Source organism: Anopheles ziemanni, chromosome 2 (genome assembly GCF_943734765.1).
Source record: "Anopheles ziemanni chromosome 2, idAnoZiCoDA_A2_x.2, whole genome shotgun sequence".
Lineage (NCBI taxonomy): Eukaryota > Metazoa > Arthropoda > Insecta > Diptera > Culicidae > Anopheles > Anopheles ziemanni.
In genome coordinates this window covers 40634319-40651615 of record NC_080705.1, presented here as the reverse complement: position 1 = coordinate 40651615, position 17297 = coordinate 40634319, and the positions used below count along the sequence as shown (strand labels likewise).

At 44.8% G+C, this 17297-nt stretch overlaps 1 protein-coding gene across 1 annotated transcript; it reads left to right on the top strand.

Moving 5' to 3' along the window:
* Nucleotides 1-10650: 10650 nt before the first annotated feature.
* LOC131282608 (cGMP-dependent protein kinase, isozyme 1) lies at nucleotides 10651-17249 on the top strand. Its single transcript, XM_058312113.1, has 11 exons — nucleotides 10651-12036; nucleotides 13089-13310; nucleotides 13381-13727; nucleotides 13812-14092; nucleotides 14203-14372; nucleotides 14958-15060; nucleotides 15164-15427; nucleotides 15497-15948; nucleotides 16552-16715; nucleotides 16797-16982; nucleotides 17050-17249. The coding sequence occupies exons 1-11, from the start codon at nucleotides 10651-10653 to the stop codon at nucleotides 17210-17212; spliced, it is 3738 nt and encodes a 1245-aa protein (XP_058168096.1). The 3' UTR covers nucleotides 17213-17249.
* The last annotated feature ends 48 nt before the right edge of the window (nucleotides 17250-17297 follow it).

Sequence of the window (17297 nt, the reverse complement as noted above, 5' to 3'; positions counted from 1 at the left end):
ATAAACGGTTAAATTTAAAGAAAGTGTCGCAAATTTAAAAAAAAAACTAAATATCTATTTGTTACCAAAACTTTGTTATTCGATTCTAAAACAAACAAAAGAAGCAACTGCCTCCAATCTTCTACCCTACGATAAGGAACCAAAAGATTTGAAGCCTTCGACATGGCTCGTCGACGTCTTATCGTCGACTATTAATTCGTTATCTAAGTGGAAGTGTTTTGTGAGATTTTGCTGCTATTTTCCACGTTTCGTCGTGTGTTGCCAGCTTCAACCATATCTCAATGCATATACTCTCATTATGACCAAAACGGTCCAAAGGTTAGGGGAAGGTGTAAAAGGTTGTAAAAGTTCAAAAGACAAAAACAATGATTTCACTAGAACTGAAAAATTTCAAAACATTGGAGTTGACTGAGCTGAAAATAACTACCGTCTTCCCACCGTGGAATGAAAGATCGTCCCACCGAACCCTCCTAAAAATAAGAAAATAAAATAGTGGTCTGATTGAATCAACAGGAAATGTTGCACATTAAGGGGACGAAAGTGGGCGAAGATCCGAGCTTGGGGCAGGGAAGCTGCTGCTTATTCTTGATCCCCTGACCAACCCTCTTGCTTCCAGTGAAATGCAACAACGACCAGTTAACTAGTTAATCATCCAATGCTGTGCGATCTATGTCACAAGAGAGATTCTTTACGCTGTAGAGAGGCCATAATGCATATATGGCATCGAAGAAGATACCTCTTTGAAAGGGACTGCGTAGAATCGTCGGAAGGATGCTATCGTTTCCAACATTAATACTCTTATTGTTATTGATGCTGCCGTCTCGCCAGCCGTGTTTGATGCTAAGAAATTGGCCATTGCCTCAAAAACCGTACGCCGGCACGCGAGCACAAACGATGCCAACACGATGTTCGCTCGCTCTGCAGTCTTATTTATAGCCTCCCATTCACCAAACAAACTGGCCACAAGCAGAAAATCACTGCTTCTGGGTTTTTTTTTTTCTCGTACTGCTAGTCTTATCCTTCATATCTAAGGTGCGTCTCCAAAGACCTATCCCTAAAGTTATGTTTGCGTTCGGAGATGAATGAGTCGGGTGGCATTGCACCCGGCAACGCTGCACAACTAACCCTCAACCATACTTTTTATCGTCGTTTCTTCATCCACTCGGTTAAATTTAGACCAATTAATTAGCGCACTATAAATTCACTTCACGGTTCGATTAAGATTTCACATTGCAACCCATCGTGCACCAACATCGTCGGATCCCGGAACGCAGTAGTGCGTTGGCCCTCGCGCAGTTTTTCTAACGAACTTCAACCTCAAGCGCCGTCGCTAGCGATCGCTAGGGGGATCAGTTTCATGCAGCATCCTCCTACCGGATGGAAAAAATAATAAACATAATTCAACGAACCGAAATCACCCTTGATCTTGTTTCATCCACTCGTTTTCCTTTGCTCTTCTCGTGTTGCTAATTTCGGATCAGATAGTAACGGATCGCGGTAACCGATCCGTTGGAATAGATGATCGAGTGAGTTGTGTACGTACGGTGGCATCCAAATTCGCAGCAAAATTTTATTTTTGGCCCACGCCTTTGCGTTCCTTTTTATTATCGCACCTCTTGTTAATGTTCGATCGATACAATCAAACAGTTCATTCGTGGGATATTTATTTTTCCTACAAACCATTTCGTTTCACCAAGCGGCGATCAATTTGGCGGTTGAAATATGAGACGATGGATTAAGCGAGATTTTGTTAATAGAAACCGTACACAATCAACATATTCTCGGTGAAATTTCAAACCGGCATTTGCAGAAAACATCTGTTGTTGACAAATACATTTTCCTACTTAACTAATTAAAGTTTCCAGCTGGTCTCTAAAAAATTCTATAGACCTTTAGGAATCAATAAACACTTTCAATTGCATGCCAATTGATTTAAAAGAAAATGAAGATAAACCCCTGATTCAATATGAAAAAGGCTTAAAAGATTTTAAGTGGGCCGACCGAAATATTTGAACGAAAACAATTTGAACGATTGGATTTGTAGAAAACTTTTTTTCTGATTTTGTTTATTGATTGCATGAACAAGATGTAAAAATTAGAAGAGAGAGCATCTTCATTCTACGATACTTCTCGACGTTAATCCCATTTTTTTTTACTTTATAAAAATTGTATAATTATATATCTTCTTACAACGAGGTGGAAAATAGGAACTAGCCCTTAGAAAAATATAAAAAAAACGTTTGTGAATCACTGAAGCAAAGAGAAAATACATAACACATACATTGTAGTGGTTAGTTCTACTTGAAATGCAGTTTAAACATGTAAACTGCGTCAGTCCAATTTGAATACAAACCTTCTTTGCCGGCGACTTTGTGTGTAGGCAAACAACCAAAGCCCTTTCCTATTGCAGCATCCATTCACTCCAGGAATGTGTATTTAACACAATCACAAACTACAACCACTAAACCGTAAACGGGAGGATGTTCCCTGTTGTTGTTGTTGTTCGCACAAGTTGGTTTCGTGCCGCGTTGCATCTAATTCGGTTCGGACCCAGCGGACAAATATAGCGCTCGGGAGCCGTTGTATCAATTTTATCTCCCACCTTATCTCCAGCTCGGTGGCAGCGTCAGGCAAAAGAGTAAAAATTGAAAGCGATAAGCCGGCTAGCGGTCGCCTTGGTACAATTGATCTTCCTCCTCTGGGCACGGGAAAGAAAATGCCCGAAGTGGAGGTGAGCAGCGCGATTCTTGTGTAAGAGAATAAACAGAAAGATATGAGAGGAGCAAAAATAATTCCGGCATGAAGCGACTCACCGATTGTTTCCATTACACGAACAGAGGAATTTGTTTTGAATTCCGCACGACCATAAGTCATTGTTTCGGCAGGAGGGGAAGAAGGAGCAAAACTGTGTGTGTCGAGCGTGAATTATGAGGCCAACATCACGTGACATAGTGCAGCTGGTTTCAAAAATCGCATCGTTTCATGCAAAATGATGGGCGAGTCTCGATCAGCCGGTAGCCATTTTCATCCCGAAGATAAACAAAGAAAAGAGAGAGACTCGACGTTGGTTAACTTTCATGGAACAGTATGCTTACCAGAAAAGAAAAATATTCAAGGTTAATCTACTCTGCTAGATAGCCGTAGTGTTTCCCGGGTAGTTTCCCCCACGCCAGATGGCTACCAGGTGTCACACCTTTTTGGTGAAAGACGCCATTTGTGGGGAGGAGTTTAGCAGTTCAGTCGCAAAATAAAATACAGGTCAAAGATACGTGTGTTGACCTTCGGAAAACCGCTTCCAACCGGCATTCCCGCCATTATCGCTTATCTGAGGGCCCGATAATCTGCCGGTTGTTGTAGGTGGGTTCGAAGTCGGACAATCGAGAACCTCATACAGGCCCCAATCGAGACCGTTCCAGTCGATCCCGACCATTCTTCTTCTTCACTTACTCGCTTAACCCAGGTTGGTTTGTTTCGTTTTTTGTCGCACTGGGGACTCCCGATAACCACGCCGATAGATAAGTAGGTTGTAGCCGTCTGTCTGCACTACACCCGTGTGCCTGACCCGGCCCTGAGTTTTCTAGCTGTCACCCGATTGCAATCAATCAGTATTTAAATAGGGTACCGGTACTGTCGCCCTCCGCCTCACGGTCACGGTTCGCTTCGGTCCAGGTTTGTTGACTCCCGGATGTCGGACGTGCGGCACGGGACACCCGCCGCTGGCTTATCAGCTGCGCCCTGGCGTTGAAGTGCCCTATTTGACAGATGTTATGCAGGTAGTGCTCAGCATCATAAAACCGTCCTGCTTCGGCCCTTAACCCTACGCCCTTTGGCCCCCTTTGACGCGCGTTCCGGCGCGGTGCCTTTGTTTGCCCAAACACGGTTGACGCAGCCGATGGTGATAGCGGCAAACGAAGCCAGCTGCCATCTGCCATAAACCGTCAGGCACTGAAGGGAAGTGATCAGCCAAAACTCAGCCAAATGTCTTGAGATACTACACTCAATAAACGTATTTATTATGCCAATGCAATGTGTGTGCTAGCATCGATGACGATAATATTCTGAAACACAGGGTGTTTCACCGCGGTGTAGTTATAGAATTGCAGCCCAACAGATACACTGTCGATTTTTCGAACACATGAACCGTCTGCTTTGGACATTTTGAGCGATTTTTCACCGACTCCTCGTCGTTTTTGGAGCATCATTTGTAGCACAAACATCTATTTTATACTTACGCTCTGCTCGTGAGGTCAAGTACAAATGGACTTAAAAATCAAGCCTCCCATTATGTTATCTACACAACTGAAAAGATTCTCCATTGCAGTGGACTATATATGAGGTTGAAAAAGAACCCACCATTTATCAATCAATTAATCTTCAATGAGACCGGAAGCATCCATCACTAGTTGATTCGCTTGATATCGGTGTGCATCATTGTTGTGTCTTTTAGACAACACTCGTATTATTACTTCTACTGTGTGTACGTACAACAATAGATGACACTTTTCACGCATTACCGGTGGATTCCATGTTCACAGAGCGATCAGTTGCTCGCAGCTAAAGAGTAGTTTCCGGTATACGTTAGAGCACAATTTGGCAAACGAAAACGTCGTGGCGGTGAACAAAAGTAATAATTTTAAGAAAAACTTAAACTTGTTTTTTATTTTGCAACGTCCAGAACATTGTTCTCTGAACATTAACTCACATCACACTGACTAAATCTTTAACTGCGTGCTGAAACATGGAATGGCTGAACAAAATAAATGGCTAAAAGTTTGCATTCACCCTTTCCGACAAAACTTTATTTGAAACCACCAGTCAAATTGCAGTTCTTACACCTTGAAATATGTCTCTGTTATGGGATTACAGTAGTGGTAAGGCGATGCATACTTGAGCGGGTTGATGTTTATTTTCATTACTACCGTGTATGAGCCTGAATTTAGGTTAATATTAGTGAACACTCCGAAATTGCAACGATTAATTTTTGTTCTGCGTAAAAACTATCGAAAGATGTAGACCATCTTTGGTTCGTGCAACGCAAATAAACATGCTGTGCTGTTGTGCTGTTTTTTCTTAGGCATTCTAGAGATCTTTCATGTGTGTTTTGTTTGTGTTGGTAAAACTGAGTTTCAAATGAAAAATTGAGATGATTTTATTAACACAAAAATCAAACAAATCTTCCACAACATCTGGAGTCCCTAAACTTCATAAGTGGAAAGTTCCAAATATGACGATTCAGTATTGGTGTTGTTTATAGTGTACACAAAATTCCATATAAAAAAAACTATAACATGTGAACCGAACCGTTCACATTAACCGTTAATATCCAATTTATGTGAACCAGAATGATACATGCAGTCCAAAGAGGGGCTAACAATTTTGTGAGTGTTATTTTGTTGATGCAGGATATCTGTAGATTGATTTACTAACAATTAAGATTTTCTTAAGTGAGGTATCTTAGTCTTTTTTCTATATTTTAAGAGAGAAATTAGACTTGTAGGTGTATGCAAAATTCCTAAACAATTTGATTTTTATGTAGATTGTATGGTGATGAGAGGGTTGTATATTATGTTTCATTTATGACGCTTTACATGTGAAAGAGTGGTTGTGAGATAAACAAACTGGTAATTTAGAAAATTTTCCTAACCAATAGTTTTTATTCATTAAGATCCACAAATTCATCAAGTGCAATAATTGCACAACACAATTTAAGGTGCTTAACATCCAAGGAATGGCAGTGCAGTTGGAGCCCAAACCCGGAAAATCAGGAAACTTTCTCAACCAAAATCTTTTGTTACCTCGTTCGGAATGTTTTAAGCATACAAACTATGAATGATTAAAATACTATTCAAAAACTTAAAGTTTGTCATAAATTTAGATTCAAATAAAGTTCTGTACATATTCTTTTGGTTTAGACCACACTGCTACAGCTTGCCGACCCCAGGATTATTGAGTATGACGAGTTTTATGGGCAACATTACTGGTTTGAAGTAAATCATTTGGCTTCGGCTGTAGGGAAACAAAGTTGCATGGAAGACCATAAATGTTTCCTTTTTTGCCGACATCTCAACCTCGGCTGCTACGGCAGAGGTCTAATGCGCCACGCCCGGGCCTTTCTACGCCTTGCTTGCAGCTCCCTCTGAGTGGCATCTATTTAAAGGTCGCTTGCCTCAAAAGTCGAAAATTAACGAATCCCGCTCCGACGGGCACGGTTCTCGGTCCGGCACGACTTTCGCGGCGGCAATCCGTTTGTTGTTCGTTTAGCATGACATTAATAAATTTTTTGGACCCCGCCGACCCGTTCGAATGGTTGCGCGGGTGGTAGAGAGCAAACTCGCGGCACATTTCGGGTTCGCGGCAAACGTGAAATACACGATGGAAATATGTAAGCAGGCTCGTGTACGCCACCTGGAAGCAGAAGAAAAGTCACAACTTTACGAGGAAAATTTACTGTGAAGCTCCGGTTTATGGTGCCGGCACCGTTTCGTTGCCTTACCTTCACCTTCGGGGGCCGCCACCGTTAGCATAATTTCGCAAGGAAAACCCACGCCACCGTCGTCCTTGTAACAGAGTAGCGTGGCCTACTGGCCGTGCGCTGCAACCGTTGGTGACGCCGGGAAATATCAAGGTGACTATAGAACTTACCTCGGGCCAGGTCAATCCTACCTAGCGTGTGCTGTACGTGTGTACGCGCTTTCCGTTGACATTTGTTTTCCTCCCTTCGTTTGTTTCTTTTTTCCCTCACAAGCATCTGGCCGGCGCAAAAGAACAAACAGCGGAATAAGGAACTTCCGTACGAAGTTTACCCTCAAGCTATATTTACGTCCTTTAGGTCGTAATTTCGGAAAAAGTGGGCCACCACATTCGTGACTTCTGGTTGCCATGCCGGGGGTGGGAAAGATGGAGCGGGTTTGGAAGCAAATGTGGGTGTATGTGTGTTTTTTGTCTAAGGATACCTTTTTTCTCCAGCGGGTTCCCAGACCTTCGTCTCACGAAACCTCGATCGAAGCTATGCACCCGAGCTACTATTTTACAATGTTTCCGATTTATGTCTCTTTCTACTCGACTGCTGGTGTCGGGGTTTTGGCTTCTGAGTTTTCTTTTTTCGCTACCGTTTGGATGTCCTTCGTACTACTTCAGGGCGTTTGGAGCACAGCAATATCGAGGGACAGGGAAATGACATGATTTTCTCGTCCCCACCATCAACTCGGCTATGCGTGGTGCGCCTCATCGTTTACTTTTCGGAGGTTTCGTACCACGTCGAAATGGGTAGGGAAAACCCTCGACCGAAGGACTGTGTATTATCTCGTTGGTGGGGCTGGTTGGGTGGTTGTTGGGTGACGCGAAGCTGTCATTCACCAGCGGGAGGAAAGGGACGTAATGCACGATGGCGGTCAACGTACGGAGGTAGTCGCGAGGAAATCACCAATTGTTTCGTCACTATTTTTAGCTCATGACTTTAGTTCCCGGCAGTCGTAACAGCCCGCTCCCTTCTCTGCCCAGGACGGCCCAGTTACCCTGAACCCAGGGTAGGGTTTTCTAGGCATTGTTTTAACCTTTCTCTTTGTTGCCCTGCCGCAGCGCCGTCCCAACATGTTTCCACCCCTGGTTGCACGGAACTTCCTTCATTAAAATTTCGCTCTCGATTGCCACTCAACGGACATATGAATGAGATGGAGTGAAGAGGGCTGGCTGGGAGTTCTCCCTCCCTTCTATACCAACGCCTCCTTCCTAGTTCCGTTTCAAGAGTAATTTGTGCCACATTTCAAAAATGTGACCATCGTGATTCGGACGCTTTCATTCACGACACGCCGGTCTCGTGCATGGGATGCATCCTCCACACGAGAACGTTCTCCACGAACAAATCGTCATATCGGTCAGTTCGTGTTTGTGTCGCCTTCAATGAGCGTAATCTGAGTAGCAAATAACGATCAGCGATGCGATAATCGACGGTTAGGTCCAGCTATGACCGAGGTCGCGTTTCATTTTACCTTTCCAGCAGTTTATATATGTTACAGACACGAACTTGCTATTTTTTGTGCCTTCCGTCAATATGAATCGTGTGGAGTAAGGAGTTGTTTTACTTTAGATGACGCCGAGTTAAAGTCAGAAAAAACTTGTAAAGACAAAGATATCGTGAATATCAACGTAAATAATCGTGGTGATGTCATCTGCCCTGGAATGTATGCATAATTCATTGGTCTGAATATTTAAAACTTTGAAAAGTGATATTATCTTGTAAATACGTGTGAAATGTACGAAGAGAATTTAAAAACTAACTTATTTTTTTTTATAGGGCAATTGCATGGTCCCGTATATACGTATAGTTTACAGAAAATTAGACAAGAGCGAAATACTAGAAAATATTATTCTTGAAATTCAGTTAAATATAGGGACCTTATTTTAAAATATATAAATAGCATGCCATTGTACGAGAGGACTGACTATCCACGTACACATAAGGTAACAAGTCTCGCAAGCCCTTAACGGGCAGGCATGACCAACTAGGACGTTACGCCATGGAGAACCATGCCATTGTCTTCAAAAGAGGTCGTTTTGTTAAAATAAATCCAGTTTGGATTAATATAAATATGCTAGGAGATAGCAGTGCTTGGACAGGTCTACATATTCAGAAAATATTACTTACATATATATTCTTTGTTTTAATATCCGGCAACTATGCAACTGGAGATATAAAACCATTTTTTTTTAAATGTCAAAACAATCAAATGATTTTGGAGAATCTCATTCCTTAGATGAAAAAATTTTATTCTCTTTGACCATCCTACCGATGTTGGTGGATTATAAAAAGAAGGAGAACTGTTCATATGAATAATTTACACATAGTCCAGATAATAGTTTCTAGTGAATGAACATCTTTAAGTGAACAACAAATATCTGTTGTTTGTTGTTGTTTTAATAGAAATGAGGCTACAGTTACAATGCTTTTCCTACAGATCCTTCCTTCAATGCGTTTCAATCTGAAAACAAGATGAAAATTTTCTGATCGATAGAAAAAGTATAAGTATAGTGAATTGAAATTCGTTAAAAATAAATTACATTAGAAACTACCGACACAACTTGATTTGATGTGGGTTTCAAAGAACAAAAGAAAATATGTCCTGGTTGCTACTATAAACTTCCACATGTGAAGGAGGTAAATAAACAGATTCCAGTAAACAAACAAAATTGAATGAATCATTCTTACCGAATAACCGACTAAAGTAGTGCAACTTCACACGCGTTTGCCCACACAAACAAATTAATAGTAGGTAAATAAACTCACACATACACACACACACACACAATACTTTTATATGTCCAGCTCGCTCCAGCACAGAACATGGTTAATTTGAATCCGATTAACACCTTGCTGATGTCAAACGCCATTCTACTGTGGAAGATGTGAGGAAAACGTTGAATGTTCGCCACTTGTTTACAGTTTTACTCCACACTAGAGAAGCAACAAGCGTTCGAACTATCTACACTATATTGAAAGCAGTTAGCTCGTGAAGGAATGGATAAAATGATAAATTTGTTTACATAGTGTGTTTATTTATTTTTTTCTAAACGGAAAAGATAACAAGTAACTGGAAACATTCTTCCAGTAAAGTAAAAATAACAGCAATACATTATGCAAAAGCACTCTCCACTAGAATGCTGAGCAAAGGATATCTATAAAAGCCATCGATTTGGGTCAAAACGAGTGGATTACATTAAGAGATAACCGAAAACTAAAGATCGCTGCCCGCAGATTTAGTTGCCAAGAATAAGGAAGCTTCGTTTACATATCAACTGTGCTGCATCGTAATGTGCACCGTAGTTGGTTGCATATGTAGATGACATATTTTTCGTTTCCCATTGAAATCGGCGTTGCTAGGCAGCAGCTGTATCCAAGTGATCGTAAGATGGCGGCGTCGAGAGCTTCCTATTCAGAGATACATGGGGGGGCCTTCTTTCGAAGGTGATTTAAATTGTAAAATGTTTCACAGGGAGACGAGAAAAGAATTGAAAATTGCGTTGAAAATGTGCCCTCCCGCGACGCGAGGTGGCTCAAGTGCCCTTAAGAGTCCCGAGTCGCACTTTGAACAATTAGCTGATACATGGAAAAAACATTAACAGTCGAACGGAAGTGGCCAACCGAGGACACCAGCCATTGTCGCGTCTGTGCAAATGTCAACGTGCTTTGTGTAACATCTTTCCCTCGAAACAGCAGCTGACTCAGCACCGAGATCACGTGACGCACTCGAAGGCTGAAAGTGAAAACTTTGAAATTCTCATCCTACCGCTCGGCCTCCCAGCCGGCGCGTGCCACTAATCGAAACATTCATCTAACGTGCTGCTTTGATTATCCTTTTTGTTTCGTTTTAGGTCCTACATTCCTCATCCTCCCGCCAGCAGAACTACGCCTTCTGGAGGTACCGCTGACCGAATGAGCGCATGCAAACGCGAACGGGGCGACCACGGATCACGCGAAAGCTCAGCGGCCAAACACGGGCATACCGAGGGGTCACCAAACCAAGCCGCCCCCGAACCATCATCAAACCTTCCAAATCGCGGCAAGGTCGTTCGGCTAAAGTAGAACGCCGCCAACGGCAGCCAAGGTGGAAGTTGATTAGTCGCAACCTGCCGAGGCAGGAGCGGGAGCCGGGAATGGAGACGATTAAGAGGGAAAATATACAGCTAGGTGATAATAGGACGCTGGTGGCCACGATGGTGTCCGGCACGCTACCACTACCACCAATGACTGCGGCGCGTGGTCAACCCGGGACACCAACACCACAGGCAGCTGTTACCACGGGCAGCACTGAGGCGACGTCGACGACGACTACGACGTCGCCTTCATCATCGACATCGTTCGAGCTGGCCAACGAGACGGCAGCGAGCGACAAATCAGTTCATCCCCAGTCGCCGACTTCGCACCGTGCGTGGTTTCGGAAGTCCAACACCTGCGGCAGTCTGTACGTTCAGTGTGCCTGTGTACCGGAGGAACGCTCGAAAGAACCGGCCCCAATCTCGACCCAGAATCCACTGGTGGAGCCACCACGCCGCCAGACCCGGCCAATCTCGCTCTCAGATAAGGACATCCGTCGGGTTCGGCCAGCGGCACCGTTCGTACACCCGGACAGTCCGACGACCGTGTACGGAGCAGCGGGTGGTACGAAGGATGCCCTGCTGAGGGCGCTTCAATCCCGCACGTCCCCGCTCATTCCGACGGCTCAGACGGCGTCCGGCGACTACGAGATCCTGCACACGGCGGCAGCAGCACATTCCAAGCGCTTCTCAACTCCGACCATCGGCACCAACTACGCCTTCCATCCGGAGTTCGTACTTCAGAAGCTAACGGACCCGGTAGACGTGCAGGACGCGTCGAGGAACACCCGCCCGAGCGCGGCTAAGGTCGTGTTCAGGCAACGCAGCACCACCAGCTACACGGAGCTTGAGGACACCAGCAACGGACACAGCCACGAGGGGTCCAGTGTCGACGAGGAGAGCACCGTCCTCGGCCACGAGGAAACAAACAAATCCAACGAGAAAGACGACGACAGCCGTCAAAAGGAGGTTCCCCGAGGCGAACAACCGGGCGCCGATGCGAGTGCCTCCCGGGACGACACCGAGCGACACTGTCCGGTGGTGCTAATTGACACGAACGGCACCAGCGGGGGAGTGACCGGGGCGAAGGCAGCGAGTAGCGCGTGTGCCATCCCGGCCCGCAAGGGCATCGAGTCCCAGCTGCTGTACGCTGGTCTCGCCGGCAGCAAGCTTAGCATCTCGCTAGACAGTGGACGAGCGGTACACGAGCGGTTGGTGGCGGCGGCGGCAGCAGCGACCAGCGAAGAGTCGATCAGCGCCGAGAACAGCCCACCGAGTCCACCCTCGCTGCTACTCAGCCCGGTGATACCGTCGAAGTTCGACTGCTCCGCCAAGGAGTACCTCATCCAGTCCGGCATACTCGGTCCGATGGGCAATGGGTCGTCACTGCTCCTGCGCAAAACCTCCAAGATCGTACCGAACATCGACACGCCGGTCAAGGAGCGGGTAGGTGTACTGAGGTGTAGTACAGCGGAGGGAAGGTGATGAGATGCAATGTTAATTGCCCGACGAGTTCCTACCTCGGGCTCGCGAAAGGTGCTAAGTGCTCGTCTTTAAGCTGCTGCCTTTTTGAACCCTTCATCGATGTTTTGCACTAAACTAAACTCAGAGTGCTCCCAGAGTTTCATTCGATTTCGTGGAAAACAGTATTCACGAAGGAACAGTTGATTTGTTTACTGTTTATTAGTGATGGAAAATTGTGTTAGTGTCTTTCCAAAATTAGCATTTAAATGATTTTAATGGCGCTTAAATTAAAGTGAGTCTTTATCAGTGAAAATGTCGTTCACGTGGTGCCTTTTTAAATGGAGCAAATGGCTTGATCCAACTCTCGAGGAAATGGATTCCAAGACAATCAATTATCATCTACCAAAATACTTTCTTTGCTCAAATGCACAAAGCAGCTTCGCTACATACTATGTACCACAATGGAAATTGTCGTTTTGGAGTTGTTTTTCACCGTTATTAATGGTTTTCTGTTGATGTGAAAGTACTTCAGTTACTCCATTATAGTCAGAATTATTGTTTCAATCTTTTCCTTTTGGTTCCTTTAAATTATCCATGGCTAGGAGTTAGTTGCACAACCATTTTTGGAGTAAATTGTGAGTTATAATTGTTTCAAGACATTAAGTCTTGGAGCACAGTTCTTGTTTCAAGACCATTCTTAATTGAAGGTGGATCGAGTTTGGATGGACTTAAAGATGATATTAAAGCCGTTGTGTGACGAAGCCTTCGAACAATAGAATTCTATGTTTATTTTCTGTGACAGTTTTTTTAAATCATGTGTAGCAAAAGCATAATGGTATAATCTATAACTTAGCATCATAAAAAAAGTTACCCAAACGTTATTACACCTCGTTTTCCAATATTAGATAGTATTTTGATCACACAACAATTTTATTTAATGCAGTTGTTGATATATTCGCCAAAAAATCGTATAACTTGCGCAGTTAATAGCGCCTTGAAATCGTTTTGTAAATCATTTGGTTTCTTTCCCACAGATTCGCAAGAATTCGGTAAAGTTTTGGGGCAAGGTTTTGACGGAGGATCGAAGAAAATCACTCTCAGGCCGTTGTGACAGTCTTCAGTCGTACGGCAGCTCAATGACGGTCAGCGGTGAAGAGCCGAACACGCTGGAGGAGGAGATTCACAACTTACGGCGACTGCTAAGGGCGCGCGATGACGAAATCGATAAACTTCGTCGGGAAATCGACAAACTAAAGGTAGGTTAAAAGTTGCTTCGCCAGGCGTCCTTGGAGGAAGTGCTCTTGAAACGGTTCTCCTCACTTCCAGAGCGTGCTACAGCAAAAAGCCACCAACAGCCTGGAGCAACCGAATGTACCGCCTGGACATCAAAAGGCTGCACCAATCAGCCCGACCAGTACCCCGTCCTACAAGCGACAGCATGTGGCCGACGGCGAGCTACTGTCTAGCATTCAGGCAAACTACGCCATGGCCGGGCAACCCTTGTCGGAACTGTTCGGTACATCCGGCAACAGCTTCAAACTCCACCAGATGAAGTCCGTCAAGGGCATCACGCTGCAGGCGATGAAGAAGCAGGGCGTGTCGGGCGAAAGCTGCGACCTGATGGGCAGCCAATCGAGCGACATCAAGATACCGAAGTACAAGAAGGATTTCAGGTAAGCAAAGTCCCGGCGTCTCCTCGGTTAGCAGTCGCAGCAGCGTGGCAGCTATCTAATCGGAACCACCCTCTGTCGTCATAGCGCGAAGCAGCTGATCAAAGACGCAATCATGGAGAACGACTTCTTCAAAAATATCGACTCGCTCCAGATAAGGGAGATCGTCGACTCGATGTACAGCCGCGAGTACCGCAAGGGGGAGTACGTCATCCACGAAGGCGAGGCAGGCTCCCACCTCTACATATCGGCCGCTGGCGAGTTCGAGGTCATCAAGGATGGCAAGGTGCTGGGAGCGATGGGCCCGGGCAGGGCGTTCGGTGAGCTGGCGATACTCTACAACTGCACGCGCACCGCCTCGATTCGGGGTAAGACGATGGGGGGGAAAGATTCGGTACGCCCGGCCAACCCGGGGTGTGTGATTTAATTAACGTTAGCTAACAACACCTTCGTGATTCACTTCTTCTGCACCCGGCAGTGCTGTGCGATTCACGTGTGTGGGTACTGGACCGAAGAGTATTCCAGCAGATCATGATGCGTACGGGAATGCAGCGCATCGAGGAGAACGTGAACTTCCTCAAATCGGTACCTCTGTTGAAGCATCTTAGCAACGACGTGCTGACGAAGATAGCTGACGTCCTTGAAGTAGTAAGTAACAGCTTTCCAACACTTTTTCACTTTGGTCTAAAATTGCTTACTATTTGGATACTATTTTAGAACAGTTTCGATAAAAGTTGGGTTTCTTCAGCAGCAAAACACTGAAACGATCTTTCTAAAACATTTACTCAGGATTATTTAAAAATACTTCCTTCATCTGAATACAATGGGGTTATGCCTAATTTAAATAGATATGCTCATCATAAAACTGAACAAGGAAAGCCAAACTCATCATAATTTAGTACAAATACCCAAACAACCGAGACTGCATTCTATAACCCCTAAATGTAGGCTCAACGCAAAACTCAACGAAACTTGCAGCTAGAATATTGAAACGGACGCGTTCAAATGTTTTGTAAAGAAATACAACTAGTTTGGACAATTGAATAATTCGAATTATGGCGAAGATGCTGGCTTAATACGAATTATAGTTTGCATCGCAAAGATTTGATGCCTTTTCCCCTTTCTTCGATTTTTTTCCGATTGTTTTTAAAAGCTGCAAATGTGGCGTCTAATGGCAATTTCCCTTTCCAAAAGTACACTCCATTCTAATGACGGTGCATGACTTTGTTGCAGGAATTCTATCCAGCCGGTGCATACATCATCCGTCAAGGTGCCGCAGGAGACACGTTTTTCCTCATTAGCCAAGGAACGGTTAAGGTGACCCAACGACTACCAGGTACGTGCTGCTGGCAACGGTTCGCGAAACCAAAGGACCGTTTTCCGAACGTTCGTTGCTAACTGCATGTTGCAATTTCTTTTCCTCTTGCCCTCCCTGCCAGGCCGCTCGGTGGACGAAGAGATTCGCATACTCGTCCGTGGAGAGTACTTCGGGGAGCAGGCGCTCATTAAGGAGGACAAGCGGACGGCCAACATTATCGCCATGTCACCCGGTGTCGAGTGTCTCACGCTGGACCGGGAGTCATTCACCAAGCACATCGGCGACCTGTGCGAGCTGCAGGAGAAAAACTACGGCGACGAGGAGCGCGTGCTGGCCTTCAGAAATCTGGAGAATACCCATCCTTCGTTGGGCTCCTGCCAACCGGGTAAGTGTCTTCATACACCCTCATCTCGGTCGCTTGCTGACTTTTTCATCCCTCTTGTTTTTTTCCCAGAATTGATGGACGTCAATCTGTCCGATTTGGAGGTGGTCGGAACTCTCGGCGTCGGTGGATTTGGACGGGTGGAGCTAGTCAAGGTGGAACGTAATGGTGACACGCAGGTGTACGCGCTCAAGTGCATGAAAAAGCGCCACATCGTGGACACGCGGCAGCAGGAGCACATGTACAGCGAGCGGAAGATTATGCTGGCCTGTCAGAGCCCCTTCATCTGCCGACTGTATCGGACGTACAAGGACACCAAGTTCGTCTATATGCTGTTGGAGGCATGCATGGGCGGCGAAGTGTGGACGATCCTGCGCGATCGTGTCACGTTCGAGGACTCAACGGCTAAGTTTATCGTCGCCTGTGTCCTGCAGGCGTTCGACTTTCTGCATGCGCGAGGCATCGTGTATCGGGACTTGAAACCGGAGAACCTACTGCTGGACGCGAGGGGCTACGCCAAGCTGGTGAGTTTCCTTTTCACTTACACGATCGTCAATTCTGGATTTTTCTGTCATTTATATATTTCGTAAATAACATAAAAATGTTTGTTCAATTGTGAACTTTCATTGCTCATTGTCCCTACTATACTAAAGATGTACTAGACTTGAGCACAATTTGTAATAGCCAGCCGTCCTGAGTGGTAACATCTTGTTTTATAAAAAAAATATAATAAATCAGCAAGGCTGTAGTAGTTCTTAAATTTTATTTCAGGAAAGCTTAGTCTTGGCTTGGTTTTAAAAACCGTTGGTTTGATAAATTTGAAAAACAAATTTGGTCAAAAGATTGTACTTACCAAATGTACCAAAACAATCGTGGCAGTCAAAGTGGTAAAAATCTAAAAACCAACTTAAACGGTTCTAAATTTCATAGGGATAACTGTTTTAAAATGTTTATGTCATGAATTGAAATATTTTAAAATAGACCGTGGAAGAAAATATGCTAGATTTATTTATTTAACCGAAAAAAAACCCCTTGAGATGATGGAAGCATCGATTTTTATGATCAACTGTTAGAAACTAATTTCGTAAAAATAAAAAAATAAACGTTCTTTTATTTCCTCCATTCAGGTCGACTTTGGATTCTCCAAATTCATTGGTTACAGCAACAAAACGTGGACGTTTTGCGGTACGCCTGAGTACGTTGCACCGGAAATTATTCTCAATAAGGGTCACGACCGCTCAGTCGACTATTGGGCGCTTGGTATCCTGATTCACGAGCTACTGACCGGAATGTAAGCGTCGGCATTTGATGACCCATGCTAAACATTTGCCCTAGGGTGAAATTTGATTTCCATTTTACTTGCTTTTCGCAGCCCTCCTTTTACCGCGGCGGATCCGATGAAAACGTACAACATTATCCTGAAGGGAATCGACATGGTGAACTTCCCCAAACACATGTCACGTGCTGCGGTAAGCTTAATAAAGCGACTTTGCCGCGACGTTCCCTCAGAACGACTCGGCTATCAGCGAGGCGGAGTGCAGGACATTAAAAAGTACAAGTAAGTGTTTAGTGCGACGCTTTCGTTCGCGGAAGAGATTTTAACGAATGCAATCTCTGCTTTGCAGGTGGTTCCAGGGCTTCGACTGGGACGGTTTGGTTGCACTAACGCTCAAATCGCCTCTGCAACCTAACCTGCACGGACCGCTGGATATGTCCAACTTCGACATTTTCCCCAAAGACTTGGACATTCCGCCGGACGAGCAGTCCGGGTGGGATGCGGACTTTTAGAAAGCGAGCTTAACCCGACACCGGATAGAGGTGTCGCCCCCACACAAGATCAATCGATTGAATAGTGATATAATACGAGAAACAA